Here is a 27,858-nt window from a genome sequence, read left to right on the forward strand (position 1 = left end):
CACACCAGTGCCAGGTTGAAATAATTCCCTTCTGTCTTTTATTTGTGACTGGTGCTTCTTCCCCCAAAAGAGAGGGCAGAGACTATCTCATTTTGCTCCCTGTATTGCCAGTATCTAGCACAATGCCTGGTGCATAAGTGGTGCTTCATAAAATCTTGTGTGATTGAATAACTCCTTTAGAACCTGATTAATGTTGACCAGATCTTTGAGGAACAGTATTGGAACTTCATCTTGGCTGACAGACCTCAAAATCACTTCATATGTTTGACACAATCAAATAATTCATCAGGTTATTCTTTCTCTGCCACAATGCCCCTCTCCACGCCCAACCTAGGAGTTCATGACTGAGAGTGGAAATGGCCATTTGTAGGTATTGCTTTCTGACTGATTCTTATATAAACAAACCTTTGTGCGCCATTGGAGGCAGTCAAATCAACTTCAACTGACCCTTGCATTGGGCTTATGAGCACTTGGGTGAGAATTAATATTCATCTATCAGTCTATATAAATTGATTCCCCTGTAGTGATACCTTTGTGATCCTCCTAACTTACCGGTCCTAGCATTCATGGTGGCCGGTACACTCTGTTGATTGCCCATGATCGCTGATATCCCAACACCATATTCTGTTCCTGGCACGAGATCTGTCATCAGACAAAGGAAAGAAAAGTTATGTTTCTCGAAAAGTGCCCGTAAGGTTGGGTATCTTGGGCACTCTCTTCCCTTCTTTTTCTCCGTACTTTCTCCATTGGTGATTTCAGGGGCAACTGTGGGTTCAGGGCCGACTCTTTGCAGTTGATTCCCAACTCCACATAACTAGTCCTCATCTCTCTTGAATTCCAGTTTTGCATTTCCAATTTCTTGCTGCCTATTTCTACTTGAAAATTTTGCAGATATCTTAAAGTCAATATGTTCAAATGTAGAATTCATTATATTTCCCCAGGCCTTCAGCCTCAAGTCCATATTTCCCTCCCTTCCCATATTTATTGATAGTCCCATCATTCACAGTACAGTAGAAAGAGTAGTGCCTCCAGAATCAGAGAACCTTGGTTGAAATCCTACCTCTAATGAATATTACTTATGTTATTGGGCAATATACCTAACCTTCCTGGGCCTCAGGTTCCCTAATAATAAATTGAGGGATTTGGACTTAACTAAGTCTAAGATTCTTCTTGCTTCCATGATTTTTTCACTTCTAGTCACTCAGTTTCACATTTTCTAGTCATTCTTGACTCTTCCTTCTCACATGACTTCCCTAGTTATCAAATTTTTAGTTATCAAATTTTGTCAGTTTCCTGCACAATATCTGTTCCCTTCTCTCTACTCTCTACAGTTCCTCTCCTGGCTTGGATCTCATTATCTCTTCCCAGGACTGTTGCATTGACCTTCTAATCAGTGTGCCTTCTTTCAGAATCTCCCCTTTCTAATCCAAATTCCAAACAGCTGGCAAATTGATAGGCCTAAAATATTGGTCTGAACATGTCACTCTCCTACTCAAAACTCTTCAGTAGTTTTCTATTCCCAATGGGGAACTTTTCAGTCTGTCATTAAATGCTCCTGGCAATCTGACTCCCACCTATATTTCCCTAATTTATTTCAAACCACGCATGTTCATGCATTTGCTGTTCTAGTCAAACAATGTATTTACTGTTCTTCTTACATGATAATCTACATCTTGCTCCTTTGCCTTTGTACAAGTGGTCCCTTGTGTCTGGAACACACTATGTTCTTACTTTGTTTTGCAGAATTGCTAGGTTCCTTCTTTCAAAAAAAAAAAACCTCCTGCTATCTTTTACATGCAGCTTTTCCTGATTCTCTGAGTTTATTAGCATTTTTTCCTTTTTGGAAATAATTGGCATACAGTTTCTATTCATTTACTTATGTTCACAGTCTACCTTCCCCAACATTGAGGATAGGAGTTGCTTCAGTTTTTGTCGTTTTATCCCAAAGGATTAGCACAGTGCCTGGCACATAATAGGCACTTGATGAATATTTGCTGAGCTGGTCTAAAATGAAGTGGTCCATTTTTGTATATGCCCATCTATGTAGGGGTTAATTGGACTTTTCCTTTCTTTGTCCTGAACTCCTCTTCTTGCAACAATCCATTAATCATCTTATTTAGAAATACACTCAGGAAGGATATTAGAAGTTACTTATGGACCTCTGCAACATGTTGGTCACCTACAGAAAAAGTGAAGATATATCCTTAATTAACTTATTATCTATTATAATTGACATTTTGGGGGGAGAGCTGCTTCCTGTTGTCTTCAGGGTCAAACTGGAGGAAGGATCTTTTGCTTGAACTATGAATAGACTTGAGAAATAGAGTGGGTTCAAGGTGAAGAAATCTAGTGGGATCAAAGATAAGTCTTTAAAGAAAACCTGAATGATGGATAAGACAATTTAACTTTAAATTTAACCTTTGATGTGAATTGGCAACAGAGCCAGAAAAACTAGGAGAACTTTTTTCTTGAAATACATGTGCCAATTTACCCTCATGTTTGATAGAAAGCCATGTTGTGAAGTAGATAGGGAGGATAGTATTATGACCATTTTATAGAAAAGGAAATTGAGATATAGAGAGATCAAATGACTTACTTGATATCTCTCTCTTTCTCCTTTCCCTCCTCACATTTCCTCCTTCTCTCTCTTCTTTTCTCTCTCAATCACTTTCTCTGTCTCTGCCTTTGTCTCTTTGTCTTTGTCTCTGTCTCTGTCTTTCACATACACTTCTAATAAAGGATGAAGCTGGGCTTAGAAACTCGGTCTTTCAGTTTAGTGCTTTCTCTAATACCATATTGTCTCTATTATGGCTATTCATTTGTATGTAGGGGGTGTTGAGCACCCATTGGAAAATTACAATCTGAAGATGCATATCAAATGCACTGGTGTATACATGGTACATATGCCAGTCCTCCCTTTGGTTTTAGCTCATTGAAGCTTGAATCATTGAGTGCCTGCTCAGACCCATGATTTATGGTGTTTGGATGTCAATGAAGCCACATTTCTTGGCTTAGGCTGAGTTCCCTTGTTTGCATCAAGTAAGTCTAGTACCCTAGGATGAACACATGTAGTACAATTGTCTCTTGTCTATATGCTAGGCAAGCCCCTTGGCTGCATAAATTAGATTACCTTTGAGACATAAACTAGTTCTCTCAGGCAACTGATTGAGACCTTCAATTGCCTCTAATAAAGAAAGAATTGTGAGACAGAGATGAAGGGTGACAAAGAGAGCAAGGGAGATAGGAATTATATGTTACGAAACTGATCTTACATATAACATTTTCGTGTGAGTTTTCTTATTTATGAAGCTTAAATGAAACCTTCAATAATTTACAACAGAATCATCTTCTAGAAAACTGCCGAGCAGAATTTAGAGTGGTTTCTTTCTGGGCTTTCTGTCTTGGGGATGGGGAAGCAGGCATAGGTTATAGGTTTGTGTTGGCCAGTTTCTTTTGATTTTTTGGCAGCTTTCTCCCTGTGATACAAGTGAATTGTTGCTCTTTGCCAGCAGGTAAAACACAATTCTGCTAAAAAAGAAAATGTACACTCCTAGCACATCCTAGGAGTATCCAAAGATCAGGCCCCAAAGGACCCTCTTTTGCAAGATCCCTTTGGACTTATTTACCCCAATTTTTTTAGCTCTAATTCAAAACAAGGTACAAGAGATAGCCCATAAAGAACTGCTTCCTTTCTTGAAGATAACTTAGATTTAAAGGAAAAGGACTCATATGTACAAAATTATTTATAGCGAATCTTTTCGTGGTGGTAAAGAATTGGAGACTGAAAGGATGTTCATTAATTGGAGAATCACTGAATGAGTTGTGGTATATGATTGTGTTGGAATACTCTTATGCTATAAGAATGGCAGCCATCCAGGGTTGGGAGGAAGGAAGAATAAAAAGGGAAAAAAAAAGAAATTTACATGATTACTTTATTATATATTTAAAAGGAATAACAAGTTGTACATAGTAGATTTGCAGTTTCATGTGCAACAATTTAAAAAATATATATACTATGTTATGGAAATTATTATTTTATTCCATAAATTAAAAATTGTATAAAAATTAAAAAGGGAAAGAAATAAAGATGATTCAGATAATTACTTGTTTGGGAAGTAGATTCCATTATTTGCCAGTCTCCCAGACCATCCTTTCTCCAAGTTAAAGGGACTTCAGTGGTCATTTATTCAAATTCTTACATTTAAAAAATGAGAGAACTGAGGACCACGGAGGTTAAGGAACCAATCAAGATCATAGAGGGAAAAAAATTAAAGGTGGGGACTTGGTTTCCAAATCTACCATGGGTACCCTTCTCAGCTTACATATCCCTTCACAGCCACTCCTGGCTTTAGGCCATTTCAGAAGACATCTGAGACGGCTGGAAGGTTGGAAGACTTGCTACCTTCCTCACTGAATCCAGGGTGCTTGACTGTGAACACAAACTTGTATGAGAACATACTCTCTTCCCTCTAGTGAGATGGAAGATACTGAGCAACACTGTCTGCCCTACCTTTGTAACTAGCAGTATTCAAACAATCTCTTCTGATCTACTTATGTAGCCTCATCTGGGGCCCTCTCCATTCATCCTGATCTATATGTGGCCACTGGACCCAAATAGCTGTGGAAGAGAAAGTGAGACAGATGACTCTGTACAGCTCTTCCTCACTTAAATCCAAGTCACTTGTATTTCACGGCATTACCTCCCTGATGTCATGGTCCTCTTCAAGAATGAAGGAGAAACAACAATAATTTATGTAGCTTAAGGATGCCTGGGCATTATTATCCATCTGCATCCTGATGATTTCTAAATATTTCTACCTGCTCTTTGACTAACCTTTTTTTTATTATTTCATCTCTCCCAATTAATATGTGAGCTCCTTGAGAACAAGGAGTCTTTCTCTTCATATAATGATATGAAGAGCACCTAGGACAGTGCTCGGCACATAATATAGCATTACCATTTGTTTCTTCTTTCATTTGTTCATGTTGTGTGTTCTTATTTGACCCTGACAACAATATTGTGAGATAAATAATACAGATAGTAATATCTTTCACAATATCTCTCTTTACAAATGAAGAATTCGTGGCTTAGAGAGATGAAGTGGCTTGACTCTAGTGACAGAGCAAGCAAGTGTCACCAAGGTGGGATTTGAACTCAGGGTTTCCTGACTTCAAATACAATACTCCCCCCCCAACCCTATTCCAATCCACATTGGTTCCATTATTTCCTGATGTCTACAGCTTCTCAGATAGTCATTAGATATTTGCTGAACATCTATAAGGTCCTCACCATTCTGCTTGTAAAACTCTAGGAGTTTTGATAAAGACATGTTCTCTTTCCAAGAATAACCCACCAGAAACAGGAATAAGCAAACCAATATATACTATGCTGGACTGTGTGGTACAGATTATAAATGATGGAGTATAGAGGGCCAGTAATGAATAATCCGTGTACAAGAAGAGTCTGGTCCAAGTATTTCTTGAGACTGCTCTTCCTGTACATGAACTTATTCAATACTGGCCTGTACAATGGAGTACTTAAGGAAAGCTTCCTGGAGGAGGCAGACCTTGAAGATAGGGTCTGATTTGAAGTGGATGTGAAAAGAGGGTATTCCAGCAAGGGGCCAACATGAATAAAGGCAGGGAAATAAGGATGAGGCCTTGAAATAGTGAGAAGATTGATCAATAAGCCCACATTTTATTGTGCTGGGGTTCTGGGAAGTAGGAAAGAAACATAGAAATTTCCCAGTTTAGAAGTGGACTATGTTCCAAATATCTGTTTTTAAATTAGTTGTTATGTAGATATTTTTACCTACCTAATTTTGTCATAATATTTATATTTTTGTCTACTAACATTTTAATTTTTTTTCAATATATGAAATACAAAGCATTTCTATAACATAGCATAATTTAAAAGAGATGATTGCACACAAAATTGCAAATTTATTATGTACAACTTGCTATTACTTTTAAATATAGAATAAAATGATTGCATAAATTTCTCTTTTTCCCTTCCCCCCTGCACCCTAGAGATAACTACTATAAGCCACAAATATGTATATATGTATGTGTGTGTGTGAATATACACACATGCTTCTATTTATCAGTTCTGTCTCTGGATGTAAATAGCATTTTCCTTCAAATGTCTTTTTGAAGTTAATTTGGATATTCATGAATCAAAATGACTTATTTGCTCAAAGTTGTTCTTAAAACAGTATTGCTGATACTGAATGCAACATTCTTTTGGTTCTGCTCATTTTGCTCTTCATTATGATATGCAAGTCTATCCATGTTTTTCTAAGATCATCAAGCTCATTTCCTATAGCATAGTAGTATTCCATCACAATCATAGATGCTATATCCACACACAAAAACCTATTTGTGCTTTAAGCATGACAATATAGAACAATAGAACAATAACCTTTTCCCTTTACAAAATGTGTTAAATAGTTCTTTGGGAAATTCCATCCAGCATACTACTGGTTCCTCCATAAACTGTGGTATTGGGAATCCCTGTTTCTTACCCTCAATCTGCAAAGAGAATAGGTATTCTTAAGACAAAGTACTTTATGAAGACATGAGCTGAGAACTAGGACATCAATCAGGGAATGGGGCTTTTCTAAAAGCATTCCTATAATTTATATATTATTTTGAGATTTACAAAACACTTTTTTCCCTTATAATAGTGCAAATAAAATTATCCTACTTTTCAAAGAAAGAGTCCAAAATTCCAGAATGTTCAAAGATTTGCCACTGCTCTCATATTTAGTAAAGACCAGAGATAAGATTGAAATGTAGATTCTTTTGATTCCCAAGTTTATTATTATTTTCCATCATACTTTGCTTCAGCTATATGATGACATGGAGAGAGCAACAGAATGGAAATCAAAGAGAGTTGATTTCTAATCCTGTCTCTGTAGTTAACCTATCTAGGCTGTGATTGAGCTCTGCCTTGGACCCTCTTCTCTTCTTTTATACAATTTCACTTGGTCACTTGATCTCCACAGACACAGTTATCTCTATTCTCCTTCTCTCTCTTCTCTCTCTCTCTCTCTCTCTCTCTCTCTCTCTCTCTCTCTCTCTCTCTCTCTCTCTCTCTCTCTCTCTCTCTCTCTCTCTCTCTTTCGGGAATTATCTGGATTTGAACTCAGATCCTTTTTATTCCAGAAACAGTGCTCTATCCATTATGCTGTTAGCTACCCTATACCCAATACCTTTTAATTCTAGTGTCTTTCCTCTATTGATTGTTTCCTATTCTGTATATATTTTAATTGCACATAGTTGTTTACATGTTGCTTTTCCCATTAGTCTGTGATCTTCTTGAGGGCAGAGACTATTTTTCGCCTTTTTGCATTTGACACATAGTAGGTACTTAATAAATGCTTATTAACTGACCCAGTGACTCTGGGCTACAGTTTCTTCACCCACACTGTCAAGTGGTTGAACTAGAGGCTCTCTAAGATTCTTTCAAGTTTTTAATTTTATAGCTATTATTCTATGGGACTATGAATCAGTTTTCAGGTTGGAGAACTGTCCCAGATAACAGTCTGATAAAAGTGAAGAGAAGGGAAAGAGAGAAATACCAATAGGTGGAATCATAAAGGAAAAGAGTATGTCTTTGGTCACATGGTCTCTTAACTGCATCGTATGGGAACCATTCATATTTAAGGGCAGTATGCAGTGTAGGAAAGAGAATGATGAATCTGTTATTAGACTTGAGTAGGAATCTTGAGTCCTGCCACTATCGCCATGTAATCTTGGGCCAATTGTTTTAATTATCAGTTTCTTCATTTGCAAAATGAGGGGATTGGATTGGATGGCTTCTAAGGTCCTCTTTAACTCTAGACTTATGAATTTAAGTTGGGGATTTCAAATATTACAAAGTAATTTTATCTACTTGACTTTATACATACCAGACACCTCTTCTAAAAATATTGGAGTTAATTGATACATTTTGTTTTTACATCATCTAGATTTCCCAATGTATACTTATCTCTTACCTCTATCTATAAGAACCATAATTTTAAAAAATTAAAGAGAAAAATGTTCAGCAAAACTAATCAGTATTTCAAAAAAATCTGATTTCATTTGCAATATACTACATGCTCAGTCTTCCTTCTGCAAAGAAGCAAGGCAAGAAAACACACCTTTTTAGAATTCTAGATAATTTCTTAAATCCAAAGGCACCCTGCTTTTCAGTGCTCAATTGGGTTTGGGTGGGGAACTTTAAAGAAATGAAACACTGAAAAATTAAAAACAATTAGATTATTGACATCTTGCTTCTTAATCCAGATTATGAAATTTCCTGGGTCAGTGTTATAACCAAACTAGATTTGGCATAAAGCCAAAGACTGGGGCTTTAAGAACTTTGAAAGTTCCCATTTCCTCTCCAATTTGCTCTGTTCTGCCCTGCAAACAAAAACAAAAGAGTCTGGGACAGAAGCTATGGTGGGTGAGATGGATTATCCATAGCCTCCTTTGGGTTTTATGATGGAGAAATGTGGTTCTAGACATTAATAAGCAATTAATAGAGACAATTCATCTTGATCAATTTTGAACTCAGGCATTACAGTCAGATATACAATTCTGTGCTCCTTAGCTCACATGGTCTCAGATAAATCTGGATTTAGAAGCCAAAGTGTCCTTTTAACTGCTCATCTCTGATCAGATTGCTGGTATTTCTTTGATGGGACCTCACTTTTGTCTTCCTGATTACTTTTGAAAGCACAGTTGTTCAAGGTCTGTAATTTCTTAAATTCTTTTGCTCCCAGTCCTTTGCTCCACAAAATAGATTTTGCTCTCCATTCGATTATATGGCATCCTCTTTGGTCCATTATTGTTAAAGGGAGAATTCAATGTAATTCAAATGTTGCTTTATTAACTACCTAAATCCAGAGCAAGCATTGTAAAACATTTTAATTTTCAATGTCTTCAGTCTGAATAAGAGGAAAAATTGATCATTTAGCCATCAGTGATTGCCAGATTGACAATTTGATTATGCAAATGAAAATGAGAAGACCCAGGATATATCTATACAACTGAGGTTGCAAGAAAAAAAAAATATTTTTTGATATTCCTCTCACTGCAAAGAGATTCTGTGCATAGATATACATAGCAGACCAAATAAACATCCAGGAAGAAAAATAGAAAGGCCAAGGATAGCTCTACTTTCATACTCCAAAGGATTCATATGAAGGTATTCCACAACTCAGTGTACCCGAGAGTATAATATTCCTACTTTGGTCCAATTGCTTTTCCCCAAATTACCTAGTTCTGGAAATCTTCTCTGCTTGATTTCCTGGGTCATTTCCTCACATTCTCCCTATCTCTCATTCCAATCTCTCTACCTCCCAAGGAGCCATGGACTCTGCTCCAGGGAAATCAGGCATTGATAGTTGTTGTCTTGCTGGCAGTCACAACATACCTTCCTGGCCATCTCAACATTTTCCCACTTTTCCCCTTCTTTCAACTCTTTTATTTACTCTCTTATGCCTTCTTATGTCTTCTGCCATAAGAATATAAGTTTTTTGAGGCAGGAATTAAATTTGGTTGGTATTTATATCACCTATGCTTAGTATAATGCTCATCACATAGGAAGTACTTAACCAAACCATCATCTTTCTATCTCTCCCTCCCCACTCCACCTGTTCTGGACCTCTCCAGAGGCTTGGAGGGAATCCAGTCCTTAATTAGCAAAATCCTGTTTATACTGGTTCAGAAAGCCACTTGAGTATATAGTGGTCCTCTGCCCACTCCAGTGAGAAGTCTTTATGAAAATAAACAGCCTCTCCTGCCCTCTCCAATTTCTGTCCTTCTGAGAAGATGATGGGAAACAAATGTGGTTGGAAGATATCAATACTGGGTAGGGGCCAGAAGATGGTGTTCAGATCTAGTGGGTAAAAAAAGGATAAACTGACAGCCTTTGATAATGTTCAACAATTTTTGTTTGATTGACTGAACTCCAGTTTATTAGGTCAAAGGTAGAGTTTCATAGCTAGCTACTACTACATCTTCACCCTCGTGAAGAAGACCATTGTTGAGATATGGGAGCCACCTATCAGTGGCTACTGGAGGTCTAACTCAGACCTATAGAATGGATCTCTTCATGTGAGAGGATGATGATGATACAAGGAGACTGAGAGGCAGTTGCATTCTCTGACCTCTCTCCTCTTCCCTCTGCCTCTGCCTCCAATTTATTTCATTCCCAATCCACAAAGAACATCTACATAAGTAAAGGCTGCTTTGCAACTCCTTCAAGTGTTATGGTTTACAGCTGTGGAGGCTGAGAATTAACCTGCCCCTTCACTTAGCCATGTAACGAAAATATAGAAGTCTAGAACTGGAAGTTACATAGAGATCATCCAGCCTGGTGTCTGAATTCCTCCTTGGCCATCAAACTAATCAATCCAGATTCAAGAGCCAATAAACCAAGAGACTTCCTCCTATGTTCCCTTTCCCCCTGTTTAAAAACTTTTCCCCTTTGCTTAAAAACTGTCCCTTGTGCAATTTCTTTCACTCCTGCCTACATATTTCAGCTTAGGTAACTTCCTCCTCACTTATGGCTAGCCTGACTGCTTTTAGGAGTAGGAGTGGCTCTGTGGGTTTCACTTTTTTTCTTTCCCTGACCCCATCCCATTGTTGCTCCTGGATTCAGGAAGACTCATCTTTGAGCTCAGATCCAGCCTCAGATACTGACTAGGTTAACTCCAAGCAAGGCACTTATCTCAGTCTACTGATCTGTAATGTGAGTTGGAGAAGGAAATAGCAAATCAACTCAGCATCTTTGCCAGGAAAACCCCAAATGGAGTGACAAAGAGTTGGGCATGAGTAAAAAACAACTGACCAACAATAAAGCCCCACTGGTATCACCAGGCTTGCTAGTCCAGATCCCTAAGGGGATAGGGGGAAAATCAGGAACCTGAAATCAATGGAGGAGTCTTAAAAACAAATGTGGGGTTTAGAGCAGCAAATGGGAGAAAAAAAACAACAGCTGGGATAGGAGAGCATTTCCTGTGACAACACACTTGGTGGTGGCTATTCCTAAGAAGTCATTTGTATTTAAGAGGTAATTCAGATAATAAAAATAAAAATGTCTCTCTTTCTTTCCCTCCCTTCCTCCCTACATCTCTCTCTCTTTCCTCTTCTGTCTTTCTTTCTTTCTTTCCTCTCTCCCTCCCTCTATTTTTCTTCCTCCCTCCCTCTCTTTTCCTTCATCACTCTTCTTTCCTCCTCTTTCCATCCCTTCTTTCCTCCCCTTTCCCTCCAGCATTTCCCTCCCTCCCTCTATTTCTCTCCATTACTCTCCTTCCTTCCCTCTCTTCCCTTCCATCTTTCTCCCTCTCCCTCCCTCTTTGTCTTTCTCTCTCTGCCTCTTCTTTCTCTATCTCTGTCTCTCTTTCCCTCCCTCTCTGTCTGTTTGTGTCTATCTGTCTGTCTGTCTCTATTTCTTTTTCTCTCTCAGTATCCCTCCTTCTGTTTCTCTCTCCTTCCCCTGCACTTATCTTGCTCAGATTTGAAGAATCAGATCTACTCACAAACCTGGTATTTTCTATATAAAACATCATGACTGCCCTCAAGGAACTTCTATTCAAAAGAACAGAAAAACATGAACACTCCCCCCCCTCCCCCCCCCCCCCCCCCCCCGCCACCTCCACCCATACTTGAAAAATGTCTGAATTCCAGATTATGTGGAATTGCCTGTAAGCATAAAAGGAATTCAGAGAAGGAAAAGTCCTGTGAGTCAGAGAACCATGTTTTCTTTATGATAATGAATAGCTAAATGAAGATAACCAATTATCATTTGAGGTGGTGGTCCTAATAATGAGCTGAAAAGTGACCGTTTTGGTCCTTGGGATGACTCCCATTAAATGTACGGGACCCAGATTGAAGGATCCATAAAAGAAACAGAATAGCCAAAGAGATGGGCCAGCTAGAGATGGGCCAGCAGTTTAGACTAATGTGTTAATGGTTTCCCACTTAAGAAGAAAGGGCTATAGATAAACTAGAATGGTATTTCCTGAGCTTGAGAACACATGGGTTCTACATTGCTAATTGTGTCCAACTGGGGTGAGAAGCTCAGATCTCAGTTCTTTGCCAGCAAAAACATGCATATGTAACATCTTAAGGAAAGGGATTTAAAGTGCTCTTTGGGTTCAGGGGGTCTTGTCACCTAGATGGAACCCTCTTTAAGCTAGCAAGGCTGGTGGGAAGTTCAAGTGTAAAGTCAAACTTGGGATGGACTTGGAACTCTCTGCTTTTTCCCAAGAAGGCATGAATTTTGGAGAAATGCTAAATGTCATAGCTAAACATAATATTCAGTGAAATTGTGACTTACTTACACATGGTACTCCAGAGTGCCTTTCTCTACTTTGTAGCATGCTGCTTAGTCCCCCCTCCTCCTGGTGTTACACAGAATAATAATTTGGTTAACTAATACTAAACTCGAGGTACCAACGGATACTTCTCCCAGTAACATTTGCCTCCTCAAAGAAGGCTGTTTTAGAGTAGAAAAGGGATTAGTCAAAAACAACCAGACATTACTGATGGGATTTCAAATGTTGTGGCACCAAGGTGTAAGAGATATTTGTAGACAGAGGGTACTTTCTGGAATCCTAATGATCATCCCATGTCAGAGACCCCCCTGCCAGTTGTTTTCCAGTGGGTTAAGGATCTCTAGCTCTTCATCCCATCTCTGAACTTCTTTTGAGTTTCCTGGCCCATTCAGACATCTGAGGACATCTCCCTGTTCTTTGGGTGTGGATAGTGTCCAAGGATCAAGAAAAGCAGCCAACTGAGCCAATTCATTGCAGATTTTAAGGAAGAGACTGGCTCAAGAAACCCATCTTTATTTTTTAAGGATCTTTCTCAGATGGAATGTTCTCCTTGCCAATGAAATTAATGAAAAACAGGTCTCATCATTCCCCGTCCTACTGGAACATCCAGTCTCCAATCCCTTAGAGTAAACAAGTGTGGCTTGCTGAAAATGCCAAGCAGAAGCTGAAAAATTCCTACCTGGCTCTTCCCCTGGTCCCATTTTTCCAGTCCTCCCCATTGAAGTCTTTCCTCTGAATGGGAGAAGAGTTTAGTGGTCTCTTTTTTAATTCCCCTTATGATCCCTCACTGTTCCTGGAATCTGACAGCCCTCTTTCTAGTTCTCTAAAAGGCAGACCCCCTCCAAATGTCCATCAGGTTCTTCACTCAAGTGGCCACTTGAGGTCAGTGTTACTTCACTCAAAAAAAAAGTCCAAATGAGGTCTAGGCTGGGGACCTCAGGCTCCCCCCTTCACTCCCCTCAATAGCCCACAGGGCATTGAGACTGTAATACACAATTTGGTGTTTGTGCAACTGGCACATCATGGGAGTGCAGACAGGGTGAAGTGAAGGAACATTAAGTGCCTTGGTCTGATTTGATTTGCCAGCTGGAGTTCTGGTAGAGAATTGGGTTCCTTCATGGAAAATGCTTCTTCTGTTCTGTGAGGAGCTCTGCCTGATGCTTTTGTATCTTGAACTGTCTACCAACAATTCCATCTCTTACAAAGACTTAAACCCAGTGTGTGTGTGTGTGTGTGTGTGTGTGTGTGTGTGTGTGTGTGTGTGTGTGTGTGTGTGTGTATGTTCAGTCATTTTGAGTAGTTTCTGGCTTTTTGTGATGCCATTTGGAAGTTTCTTGACAAAGAAACTGAAGTAGTTTGCCATTTCCTTTTCCAATTCATTTTACAGATGAGAAAATGAGGCAAATGGGTAAGCCCAGAGAAAGTTTACTCTTGTTCTGTGTCCTTTCCCTGGAAGTTAAGGGGCCTTGGAATTGAGATTTTCTCAAGTCCCCAACTAATCTAACAGATTCCCAAGAGTGAATTTTAATGCTTCCTCACTTTAGTAACTAAGTGCCTGAGTCTGTGTGGAGAAAGTAACTCAGTTTCATAGATGATGGGCTTCCTAGAAACTCTTTTCAAAGAGCTCTTTGGAGCTCTTTTCAAAATGAAGAATGTCATTTTGAGTCAGGTTTGCTACCGCCTGGACTATGAGTGAGCCATTTGTGATCTCTCAATCTGTACCTAACTAAGCCAATGCCTCCAGATCACCTATCCTATCCAACAAGCATTTATGGGCAAGACATTAGGGATAATGAAGACGAAATAAAAGAAAGCCCTACTTCAAAAAAGTTACATTTTATTTGGGAGGATAGATACTGTAAATTCTAAGATTCTTTGAAAGTAGGAACTGGCTCTTTCACATTTTTTCTAAGTTCTCTGTTTTAAATATTCCTATTCTGCAAGAGTCCAGATCAGTGAGGACCAAAGCCTGACTAAATTCCAAGGTAGACATTGTATCCTTCCTCCTTTCCTTCCTTACCTAGGGATCTGGAGCAATGTCTTTTATTTTTTTGTATTTCCTAAGAAGTAGTCCAGCTGCCAAGGCAGATTGACCAGTCCTGTTAATTATCAACAGCTGCCAGATTCTTTGTGAAAATTTCTAGCATCTTTGAGCTGCAAGGGGATTGTACAATGGCTAGAGAGACATCTTTGTGCTAGAGTTACAGAGGCTAAAGAGTTATTTTTAAAGGTCAAAAAGCCATCAGCAAAGAGAAAAAAATGATTGCATTTAGAGAAACTGCTGTTCAGGAGCAAATTCTGGAGGCTTGGTACAGTATGGGAGTGGGAAGATATTGGGGCTTTATGCCCTTTTTGATCCCCATATTGCAGATGATGAGTTGTTTGGGGACAGCTGGAAAAGGGTCAGTCAAGAGCTATTTAAAGATTCTGAGATGGAAGGAGTTTGTTATTTAGGAAAGGTCTGGATTCGGGAAAGAGAGGAATCTACAAAGTGACTTTGGGTTCTCAGGCTGCTGCTTCTGGGGATTGCAAGTGAATGTAAGTATGTGATTTAAAGCCTTTTTGTCAACTACTGGAACAAAGGGCATGTGAACAGCAAACCAAAGTCAAGGTCAGAACATTAAGGGTCAGAGTCCAGACCTTTGCTGAAGGCTGTTTACTGGGAGATGATCAGAACACGGGGACTGTACCATTGATTTCATTCATAACCTTTTGTGGGAGCTAACATTTCCTTCCCTCTTCTTAGGGAATCCAGAGGCTCCCAAAGCCGGATCAGTGCTTCCCCTGGGGGCTAAAGGCCTCTTTCTTTATTGGCCAAAAGCTGTGTAAAACAGAGAAAAATATAACCCTTTCAAAAACAAAGCAATCCCTGGAGCAAACTTCTTACTGTTCTCCCCTTCTCTCTCTAAACTCTGCCCTTTCCATCCTCCCTCCCTGCCTCACCCCCTTCCATGCCCAACAGCAAGAGAATTGATAATCCTAGTAATTCTTATCCTAGTAAGTAGACTGGCAGAGAACTTTCTTCCCAGACTCTAATCCCTTTGTAAATCACTTAAGCTATTTGCCTTTATAAACCTCCTCAGTTGGTGAGCTCCTGAAGCTAATTACACTTAGCCTCAAAAACAAAAACAAACCCACCTCCCTAGTGGTGATAATATAATCTCCTCCACTGTAAGTCTACTGTATTGGGAGTAGAAAATTAGATCTTTACTAGGAGCCAGGAGACCTGACTCTGGTTAAAATTCCACCTCTGACATTTATTAGCTGTGTGACCATGGGCAAAGTCCTTAACCTCTCTGAAGCTCACTTTCTCCATGAATAAATGAATGAAAAAGCATTTCTTAAGTGGTTACTGTGTACAGAGCATAATGGGAAGAGCTATGGATTCAAACAGTAAGGTAAAATACCCTGCTCTAAAGAAACTTGAACTTGAAAGGGGCTGAAGGGGGAAATAATTCATAGCTTTGAAGCAGATAATCAATCCATGGACTTTAGAGTACAGAAGAAAAGCAGACAGAGGGATGGCCTCATCTAAGTACTCCTTCTTTCATAACCTCTTCATATCAGTTCATCCTATACTGTTGTTCTTCTGTCCCCCAAAATTCTCTATGGAGACCCACCTAACATATTGGAAGCAGCAGAGGAGAGAGTACTACTTTCCATTTATGCCCTTGAAATCAAGAGGCTACTAACTGAGTAAGGGATGTCCAACAGTATTTAAAATTTTTATTCTTGATACATGATTCTATACATCTCTTGTATAATATGTTTTACATGGCTTCCCCTGAATTACTCTTTATTTATTATATGTTGTGTCCTGCTCACATCCACTTTGAATTTCTCCAATGTCCTGTGGGTAATTCTTTCACTTCTTTGGAGACTGTAGTATTCCATGTTTTACAATATTCTAGAAAGAATATTGTTTCGGAGAGAGGCTTGAGTTTGTTAAGAGAATGTTGTGTTGAAGAAAGAATGTTGGTTTAAAAAGTTAGATCTTTGGTTTAGACCTAAGTTTGGGAACTTCACTATTTTCAAAGGCAACCCAGTAAGTTCAGAGCCCAGCTTATAAGTTAAATACATTAGTATTCAAAAGAGTTTGGCCCAACCATCCAAAAAAATATACTAAGAGAGTAGAGTACATATTGTTCAGACTATTGAATGGTTGTTGTCCTTTGTTCTTGAATAGCATCACTATGTTGGGGATCAAGGTAAAATATATCCATTTGGTGGCTGATCAGACTAATATGAGCTTGAAAGGCTCTACGGGTTGGGTACAAAAAATCCATCTCAACATTTCAAATGGAAATGCCTCTAAATTTGTGCATCTCATGTTTCTTTTGAGCTATTACAGTATTGCTTTGCTTATAGAGCCCAGAGCCTTGTTTAATAGAGTCTGCAACGATGGGCAGTTCTGCCTCCCATGTTTCACAAAAGACTCCAAAGTTCTTCAGAGATCTTGAGCTCATTCTTGTATTATTTCTTCCCACCTCCAGGTGATCATTTGCCTCATGTGAGTTTTCTGTTTAGGGAACTATATATTTGGCATTTGAACAACATGGCCAACCTATCAGAATTGCCCTTTCTGCTTGGCAGTTCTATATGAGAAAGGACTTCAGTGTCTGTCGTCTTCCCAGATGATCTTCAGGATCTCCTAAGACAATTCAGATGATAGCAACTTAGTTTCCTGCATGGGGCAGGTATGTTCTCCAGATTTAACAGGCATATGAAAATAAGGTCAGCAGATTGACAGTTTAGAAGACAGCCTAATACTTCTCTTTCATACTTTCCTTCGGAATTTCCCAAACATTGAGCTAGCAATAAATGGATCAATTTCATGTCTTTGCGCACATCTCTGGAAAGTATTCTGCCAAGGTAAGTGAACTTATCCACAGGATTCAAAATTTCTCCATTTGTTCATTGGAAAACTGCCTTTTGCTATAACCAGTAGTTCCTCGGATGAATGGTGTGATGCTGGCTGATGAAGAATCTGTTTTCTTGGTGTTGTCAGGTCAAAATTAGCAAGTGGCAGAGAATCAATGGATCCATAATTTGTTGCATCTCAGCCTCAAGCTGCACTGTACAATTGGATGAATATCCTATAGATCTTATTCATCAGTCTCTATCTATCTATCTATCTATCTATTTATCTATCTATGTATCACCATATCTATATCTATATATCTATATCTATACCTTGGGCAGACAGAGAAGATGGGCATGAGATTAAAATGTGGAATAATGATAATTACATTACATGACTTGCTGCATTGGTGTGGAGGAAAATGCTTTATACAACTTAAAGACATATGCATATGTGTGAGTGTGTGTGTGTGTGTGTGTGTGTGTGTGTGTGTGTGTGTGTGTGTATGTGCTGGAAGAAACCTCAGAAGCCATCTGGTACAACTCTATGACTGAAAGACAGAGTGGGTGGACAACTTTGTGCAATTTTGCCTCACTTAAATCCAATTCAATGTCATTGGTTCTCTTTGAGAACAAAGATAGAGCAACAACAACATTTTGTTGATGAGCCCTCTGAGATCTGGTGACTTGGGATCTCAAAGGATCTCAGAGGAAAGATTCAAGCCTAGGTTTTTAACTCCAGTCAGTAATCTTTTTGCATATTATGCTACCTTCCCTTTTGGTTACTTACCCCTATATCAGTTATTAGACTACTTATTTGCTGTGTTTCATATGGAGGGAAATTGAAAAGGACTATGTAGATTAATAATAATAATTCATGTCATGATACTTTTAGGATTGCACAGCACTTTGCTTCTCTCAATTGGGGGCCACTTTGCTGTGACATTCATTATTAGACTGAAACATATCCTTTTTCAAATAGCCACAATCCTTGAAATTTCATTCATTGCTAATCACCCTGAGGCTCCATGCAATGATAAATTGCTTTCAAAATATGTATCCTCCAGCACCAATTCTAAGAGTCTCTTGTTTAACTTATTTTTTCTGAATGTCTCCAACTATCCACAAAAGCCACTTAAGGCAGCTAGTCTGTTTCTCTGTGTTTAATTTACCCCCCCTTAACTTGCTTGGTCAGCATATCTTTTGGTCTCCTCTCTTTTCTTCAGAAGCGAGTCTGTCTGGAGAAAACATTTATTATATTTACTTTAACAGGGATCATTTGGCAAGGTCATGGGGCAGATTTTAGCTCAAAGGAAAATGGCTTTGATTATACTATCCCTGTTTATTTTACTCACTCACTGCTGTCTTGTCTACTAAGACAGTTTTTGGAAGATGCTGAGGTACAGAGTCCAGCTAAGTTAGTCTCTGGCAGCCTCAAGTTTACTTCTGCCTTCAAAGTGTTTCTCCAATCAGACAACACAGCTACATGTTTTCTGTCATTTACCATGATGTCATGGCATATCAGAGCTAGAAGAGAGCTCAGAAGCCATTTTGTCCAAACACTTCGTTTTATAGATATAGAAACAGAGGTCTGAAGTACAGAAGGGCACATTCATGGCAGAGCTAGGACTAGAATTCAGGGCTCCTTAGTCTTAGTTCAGTGGTCCTTGAAGTATTACATGTTTTCTTTTTAAAAATAAAAAAATATTTTTTAATCCAGTAGGAAATAGAAACTCTACTGAGGAAGCATGACATGGTAGGGAGATATTGGACTAAGAAAGCCCTAGATTTGTCACAGAGGATTATCTTTGGATTGGAGATCTCAATCTGGAAGGGATCTTAGAGCTCATTGAGTCCAGCTCCCTCATTTTATATATGAGGAAGCTAAGAATAAAAAAAGAAAATTATTTGCTCAATTTATACAGAGTAAATGTCAGAGTCAAGATTTGAATTTGGGATCTCTGATTATCACATTAGTTCAATACTTAATGCATCCAAGGCAGATGAGACCCTCCCGTGACAACAGAGACATAGTCTCTGTGAACCACCTGGTGGGATCCAAGCCCCAGTTCAAGCATGTTCATGTGAAGTAGTTGGTGAAACACGATAGGATAGAAAAAGCATAAAAGGCTCAGAGTAAAAAAGAAAGAAGTACTTCGAGAGCTGGGACAAGTTCTCATCAGTTGATTCCCCTTATCCCTTCTCACTCAATTTCCTATTCCTTCCTATTCCCACCATGGAAGCAGGGATGCCTTGAGGCTGGTGAACTGACTCTGGTCTTATTATTGTCTAAAATATCAGCAGGATTTCTTGTTGCAATGCTTGTAGGTCTGTGTGACATGGGAACTCTTCAATGGCAATGTTGGGGTTCTGCTTCCCGTTGTCTTGTTGAATGAGTTAGTATATTTCCCTTGAAATCTGTTCTTTTTGGTCTAGTTCTAGAGAGCAGTATTTTCTGTGTTTTTCCAGGAGAATCTCTTGTAAGGGCTTCATTAGTTTGCGCCTCTTTGGGAAATAGAGAGCAGACATGAACTTGTCAGATACTAGGGGTGGGAACTTTGTGGTTGTTTTTTAGTCATTCAATCATGTCTGACTCTTCCTGACCCCATGGACCATTGCATGCCAGGCTCTTCTATCTTCCATTATTTCTCAGTCAGTCAGTCCAAATGCAAGTTTATTGTTTCCATGACACTATCTATCCATCTCCTCTTCTCCTGTCCTCTTTTCCTTTTGCCTTCAATCTTTCCCAATATCAGAGTGGACACTAGACTAAAGTACTGCAGCCCTTATTGGACAGTGTTTTTCAGAATTATCTCAATCTCTGATACAAATATTCCTCAAAGAATAAGGAATGAGATAGAGTAGAGTTTCTACATTCAAGGACCCGCAATGAATCTTTAGAGGGTCTATGAACTTGGATAGGGAAACAAAATAAAACCCCATGTCCTTATTTTCTTTTCTTTCCTTTTTTTAAAGGTAAATGATGTCTTTAATTTGCATTTCTTTTTTTAATTTATTTTTTATCTATTTTTTATTTTTTTAAGTAATTATAACTTTTTATTGACAGTACATATGCATGGGTAATTTTTTACAACATTTTCCCTTGCACTCACTTCTGTTCTGATTTTTCCCTTCCCTCTCTCCACCCCCTCCCTTAGATAGCAAGCAGTCTTATACATGTTACATCCTTATTTTCACTAGTAATTGGTTTCCATTATAATTCTACATACTTCATTTTGTGCACTTAAAAGCATTCTTCTGAGAAATGATCTGTAGGCTTAGCCAGACTGCCACAGAGGTCCAAGACACACAGATTCCCTAGCTTAGTGGGTATTATCAGTAATACAATGGCATGGACTGGCAACACAAATTCACTACTGAGCTCTTCTTATTTCTATGACTATAATTTTGGTCAGTTTGTAGTGGATCTTGACACATTAAACTCCCTTAGTCATATGTACATTGTAGAGTAACAGAAAGATGCATGAGGAAAGCCACCCAACAATAAAGTATACCTGGAGCCATAATAAAATATTCTTCCCTTGCTCCTTATTGTTCAATTGTTTTCAATGGAGTCACTTAGCAACAGTATTAAGGAAGGCCAGATTCAGCTGTCCTGGCTTTCTTTCTGTGATAAGAGGATCTAAGAACTACAATAGATTGGAGAGAACATCAGCTTTGAATTTGGGGGCTCTATGTACAAATTCCACTTGTGATGCATACTCCCTATGTGACTTTAAGCAAATACCTTAACATCCCTGGTTTCAAGTTTTCCTCATTCGTAAAATAAAGGGTTTGGACTATCTGGATTAGTTGAAATAGCTCTTTCCAGCTATAAATCTATGCTCTAATCATCTGTAGACACTTTCCATTGTTTATAACTTCTCTTACCCAGATTTTTATTCCCTATTCTCCACACCAATTAATTACTTTCTTACCTATCCTCCATCCCAACAAATGCTGTGAAAAAAGAGTAAGCAAATTTAGCAAACATCATCATTGATGTAAAAATGTCCAAACAAATGGGATAGGAAATGCATTGATAGAAAAACATACCCTAACAAATCAATGAGACAGGCCTCCAGCATCCATATTAATGGTTACATCTCCAATCAAATGAGCAAATTATGCAATAAGTTCATATAAATTTTGGCATTTATCTTATTCATCCTTTTGAAATGCTGAAAGCACAAGATTTTACCTATAAATCCACATCTTGTTGCTACAGCATTTGAAATACTTCCAGTAGTGATTGGTTGTTTTTGATTAAGTCCTTTCTCATTTTACCAATAGAGATCCCAATGGTGTCTCTAGGGATTGAAGGGCTTCAGGGGCAGGAAAGACATTACTCACTCGTGAGGGTGGCTCTGGTGGTAGGGCCGGAATTCTTAGGGGCCATCAGCTCATGGTATTGCTCACCCGCCAGGGTGCTGTATACCACCTTGTACTCCTGAACTTCAGCTTCACTGTTGTCCCATTCAAGGTCCAGGCTGGTTGCTGAACGGGAGCTCACCCGTAAGTTCTTAGGGGCATCGATCTCTGCAAAACAGCAAAATAATTATGGCAACATTATATTTCTATGGGGCTTTTGGACATATCTGGAGTTCTATGTGTGATTTCAGGAATCCCCTTTTAGGAGGATCATTGGCTTGAAGAAGGGCAGCCAAGAGGGTGAAAGAACCCTAGAGCATATCATAAAGATAAAGGGAGTGGTAATAACTAACTTGCAAGAGAAGTTAGAGAGGAGAGGATGATTTTCTTTCAATTGCTGAAGGGTTACTATATGGAAGAAATTAGGTTTGTTTTGCTTGAAGTTAGAAGATAGAACTATGATTAACAGGTAGAAGTTGTAGAGAAGTTCAAGAGGCAGATTTGGGTTTTACATAAGGAAAAAAAGTAAAACTTCCTAACAAGGAGAGCCCATATAAAATATCTATTTTGGCTGCTTTGGGAGATAGTATAAGAATTTCCTTCCCTGGAAGTTTTGTAAACTCCCTGAGGGCAGGGATTTTGTCTCTGTGCTTAGCAAAGAGCCTTGTATATGTTAGGCACTTATTTAAAACTTGATTGCTTCTCAGGGATATTATAGTCTAACAGTGAAGAGACTAGCAGATCTGGGATTACAGGATGAGGGTTTGAGTCATTACTTGTTACTTAAGAGCAAGCCATTTAATTTGAGATTCATTTGCCTCATATTAAAGGAATGTTGGAAGAAATGACTTCTAAGAGAGATGTGCTGATACCTTTTCTAACCTGCTCATCAGAGCTGATTGTTAGAGTTTGAGCATTTACCCCATGGAAATTGGCAAACATATATATTAGTATTTGATATTATTATGTTGACTGGCAAAATGTAAGAAAGTGATCAAGAAAATATTTATAATGCAAATTAAGCTAAAATGTGTGGAATATTTTTGGAGAGTTCAAAGTCTTTGGTTGTTAAATCAAACTCTGGTTTTGTGGGATAAACAATTCCTAGTCCATCTCTGTCTCTAGATCCCCTTCCCACATTAGATCAAGACCCTATGATGTGGTAGAGAAGATTCAGTTATGAAGAGGTAATTTGGCACAGATGATTTCTTAAGGTCTCTTCGTATCAAATGAAATAATGTGTGAACAATGCTTTGTAAACCTTCAAGTGTTATATAAATGCTATTTATTATTCCATCTCAAAAAACAGGAAGCCCTGGGGCTTGTGTTTGGTGCCTTAAAGTAAAGAGCTTTAGAAAAAAATTACTCGATAGAATGTCTAAACAAACAATGGCAAGTGAATGTAGTGAAATTTTACTATGTTGTTAAAAATGAAAATTTGATGAATTTATGCAAAGTGAAGTACACAGAGTCAAGACAACAATATACATAATGACCACAACAATGTAAATATTTGGAGGTGTGAACTGATCCAACCATTTTGGAGAGCAATTTGGAAGTATGTCCAAAGGGCTGTAAAATAGTACATGTTCTTTACACAACAATAGGGCTACTAGATCTGTATATCAAAGGGATTAAAGGAAAAGAACTAAAGTATTTATAGCACCTTTTTTGTGGTAGCAAAGAATAGAAAATGAGGGGATGCCCATCAATTGGGGAATGCTGAATAAATTGTTCTATATAAACATGATGGAATACCATTGTGTTATATGAAATAATGAGCAAAATGATTTCAGAAAAACTTGGCAAGACATATGAACTGATGCAAAATAAACTGATGCAGAACTAGGAGAACATTATGGTAAAGCAATCAACCATGAATCACTTAGCTATTCTCATCAATACAAAGATCCAAGATAATTCCAAAGGACTTATGATGAAAAATGATATCCACCTATCTCCAGAGAAAGAACTGATAGAATCAGACTGCAAATTAAAGCATACTTTTTTATTTTTTACTTTATTTTTCTTGGTTTATTTGTTTATTTTTGGTATGTGTTTTCTTTCACAACATGTCTAATATGGAAATGTTTTTCATGATTGTATATATATATAACCTTTATTAAATTGCTTGTCTTCTCAATGACAGGTGATTGGAGGAATGGTGGGAGAGAATTTGAAATTCACAATTGTAAAAATGAAGGTTAAATTGTTTTCATAAATAAATGGAAAATAAAATATTAAAAGAAAAAATGGTGTAAATAGAAAGAACCACTCCAAAACAATCAAAAGTGAATGTTGAGGAATTAAAATGAACAAGCATGGATCTAAAGAAGAGAAGGAAAAGACCTCTTCCCTGTTTCTTTGCAGAGATGGGAAGTCCATAGGGTAGTACTCATACTTGAGATTTTTTGGAAGTATTAATTGATTTTTGCTGATTTTCTTCCTCTTTTTCTTTAAAAATAATTACTTATTGCATGGCTTGGCTTTTTAGAGGGAAGAGGAGGAAGGATACTATGAGAAATTCTGAATAGGTAGGAAATAAATGTCAATATAAATTATTTTAAAATTATGCTTCACAGAGAGAAATTGAGTTTTGTTCTTTAAAGCGAAGGTATCTCCCAAATAAGTATCCAAGGGCAAAAACATAGCATTATTGAGAGTCTAGGGGCATCAGCTGTCATTGGGAGAGATAATATTCCCATACTATTAATAATAACAATGATAATATGATTGTGAATTTGTGATAAAATAATACAATATACAAATTGCACAAATCAATAGCAACATTTATAAAATACTTTTATGGTTTGCAAGATGCTTTATACATATTTACTTATTTGATTTTCTCCAAAACTCTGTGAGTTAGGTGCCATAACAATCCACATTTTATTGATGAAACTGAGAGATCTAAGTTAAATGACCTGCTGAAATAGTGAGTGACACAGAGAGAAACCACCTCTTCTCTCTTGCTCTACCTTTCTCTCAATCTCTGTCTCTTAGTCTCTCTCTGTGTGTTTCTGTTTCTTTCTGTCTCTGTCTCTTTCTCTGTCTCTATCTCTGCCTCTGTCTCTTTCTCTGTCTCTATCTCTGCTTCTGTCTCTGTCTATCTTTGCCTCTGCCTCTGTCTCTGTCTCTGTCTCTATCTCTGCCTCTGTCTCTTTCTCTGTCTCTATCTCTGCTTCTGTCTCTGTCTATCTTTGCTTCTGCCTCTGCCTCTGTCTCTGTCTCTGTCTCTGTCTCTGTCTCTGTCTCTGTCTCTTTCTCTCTTTTCACGTTATCTCTATGTCTCCATGTTCCTCTGTCTCTGTCTCTGTCTTTCTGTCACACACACACACACACACACACACACACACACACACACACACACACACACACACACACACACACACACCATCCTTCTGCCAGGCTTCCTTCTCTAAGCAATAGTTCATAAGGTCTGGTAGATACGGTGTTAGTCCTAGAACCCAAAGCCTCTGCTTTAACTTCCTACACAGTTGGTATCCTCATGGCATCCAAAGCATCACCTGGGAAAGCATTCTACCTAATTTGAATTTAAATGGAACGATGAAATGATGGAGGGCTCTTGGCCCTTGCCTCCTCTTAACATTAGCTCCCGCTAACTAACCAGAGGCTTTGTGATGCTGTCTGTCCACAGAACGCTTTTCACTTTACTGTCCTGCCCTTTCTCTCCACATGACCCCCTCTAGGAGTGGGAGAATGGCCTTGCAGAGGGAATGAAGCAGCAGATGCTTAACAGCTGCCAGTCGGCAGTGTAACTGGCAGCAGAAAACCATGCAGTGTTGAATGGAGGCTGCCGGAAGAGTTTCTAGGTAGCAGAATGTAATTGCTCCTGATTGGAATTTGCCTGGGCCACCAGCCAATCCCATCTACATCTTTTCGGGCTAAACATCAAGAGTTTTCTTTTATATGTGGCTGCTTGGTGGAGAGCTCCCTCCTGCTTTATTGCTTCTCCAACCCCTTATCTGAGAACAGCACACAGAAAATCTGCCTTCCAAGCAAATGTCATCTTGCAATAAAGAAATGAGCATGAAACTTGGGTTGCCCATAAAGGGCAAAGCAGGTGGGAGCCAAGGTCGACACTCAAGAATCAGAAAGGAATTATTGTTTGTGTGATCTATTCATAGGTGTATACATATAGAGCTGGACTTTTGAGATCCTCTGTCTCAACTTCTTCCCCTGTTTATAAGATGAAGAAAGATGTAAGATGAGACCCAGAAAAATAATCTTTTTTTTTTTTTTAGCTAATTAAAGAACCATTTACTAAGCACCTATTATATCCCGAGGCCCGATGCTAAGTACTATGTGACAATTATCTCCTTTTAAAAATAGTATTTTATTTTTCCAATAACATGTAAAACTAGTTTTTAATATTCATTTTGTAAGTATTTGAGTTCTAAATTTTCTTTTCTTCTTCCCTCCCTTACCCCCACTCAAGACAGTAAACAATCTGATATGGGTTACACGTACAATCATTTTAAACATATTTCTACATTAGTCATGTTATGAAAGAAAGCCAGAAAGGGAAAACCATGAAAAGAAAAAGCAAACAAAAAATAAAGCTGAAAATATATGCTTTGATCTGCATTCAGCCTCCACAGTTCTCTCTCTGGATGCAGATGGCATTTCCCATCCCAAGTTTATTGCAATTGTTTTGGACCAATGTATTACTGAGAATAGCTATGTTATCCATAGTAGATCTGTTATACAATTTTGCTGTTATGGAGTACAATGTTCTCCTGGTTCTGCCCATTTCATTCTGCATCAATTCCTGTAAGTCTTTCCATGTTTTTCTGAGACTTTCCCTCCCATCATTTCTTAAAACACAAAGGTATTCTATGACTTAATTTACCACAATTTATTTAGCCATTCCCCAATTGATGGTTATCCACTTAATTTCCAGTTCTTTGCCACTACTAAAAGAGATGCTGTAAATATTTTACACTCACAGGTCCTTTTCCTGTCCATTTGTTTTCTTTTTGGGATACATACCTAATAGTGGTATTTTGCTCTACTAAGAAGAGATAAATAAATTAATTTTTTTTTTTTAGTTTCATGGTACTGAATGGTGGTATGGGTCTAGCTTAGAGACACTGAGATGAACAATGACTTGTTATAATCCCCCAATTTTAAGATTCAGGGTTCTTATCCCTGTTGGTCAGCCCTGAGTACCTCTGGAGCATATCAGTGCCCCATGATTACTCCAGCAAAAATGCATATGTCTTATTTAACATGTATTGGTCAACCTGCCATCTGAGGGAGGGGGTGTGGGGAAGGCGGGGAAAAGTTGGAACAAAAGATTTTGCAATTGTCAATGCTGAAAAATTACCCATGCATATATCTTGTAAATAAAAAGCTATAAATAAAGAAATAAAAAAATGCATATGTCCACTGCTAGGTAAAAACCACAGTATAAGGAAAGCGTGGATTTGGGAACCAAATGCCAACATTCTGCCTTGTTGCCACTGTTTGAAATTTGGTGGAATCAATCATGGTGCACTAGTATTATTGGGGGAAGGCATCTTAGAATTAATTTATTATCGCTTAACGAGTAAAGAAATTGTGGCTTAAAAGAGTGAAGAATTTGCAAAAGACAACTTAGTTCATTAATGGCAGATCAAGTCCTAGATGAAGGTGTCCTGACTCATGCTGTACAAGGCTTTTTCTACTAAGGGCAGCATGGGTAAGTAGACAGCAGGAAGAGTTGGGTTCAAATAGTAATTCAGATACCCAAATTGTATGACTCTAGACAAATCACTTAACTTAGAATCCCAGTTTCCTTGTCTGTAATATGGGAATGATAAGAAGAACTCAAAACATTTCTGTGAAGATCAAATGAGATAATATATGGAAAGTGCTTTGAAGCTTTAAAGCATTATAAAAATCAACTAATTATTATAGTTTATTATTATTATTACACTATGATACTTATCCCTTCTCTCTTCTTTACAGGAAGCTAAGCAGTCTTATTATAGTAAGAAGAATACTTACCTAGAATTCTATAATTCCTCCTCTCTGTCTACCACATTCCTTGACTTCCTTTAAGTTCTAGTGGAAATGCCATTTTCTATAGGAAGACTTTTCCAACCCTTCTTAATTCTGAGGCTTTCCTTTATTATTATTATTGTTATTTCCTATGTGAATAGAAAATATGTTATCTCTCTCACTGGGTTGTAAAACCCTTGATAGCAAGGACTATTTTTTCATCATCTATACTTAGCACAGTATTTAGCACACAGTAGCTACTTAATATTTATTGACTGACTGCCACTGA

At 38.2% G+C, this 27,858-nt stretch overlaps 1 protein-coding gene across 5 annotated transcripts in view; it reads right to left on the minus strand.

Annotated features, from left to right (window-relative positions):
* TNR (tenascin R) overlaps positions 1 to 27,858 on the minus strand; it is a 685,145-nt gene that overhangs the window by 58,459 nt on the left and 598,828 nt on the right. For all 5 annotated transcript variants that reach the window (XM_074308424.1, XM_074308425.1, XM_074308428.1 and 2 more), the window contains 2 exons: positions 21,546 to 21,731; positions 553 to 642 (listed from right to left, as the gene is read on the minus strand). In XM_074308424.1, coding sequence (XP_074164525.1) covers positions 553 to 642; positions 21,546 to 21,731 — 276 coding nt within the window. The remainder of the gene's footprint in view (positions 1 to 552; positions 643 to 21,545; positions 21,732 to 27,858) is intronic.

Source organism: Sminthopsis crassicaudata, chromosome 4 (assembly GCF_048593235.1).
Source record: "Sminthopsis crassicaudata isolate SCR6 chromosome 4, ASM4859323v1, whole genome shotgun sequence".
Taxonomy (NCBI): domain Eukaryota; kingdom Metazoa; phylum Chordata; class Mammalia; order Dasyuromorphia; family Dasyuridae; genus Sminthopsis; species Sminthopsis crassicaudata.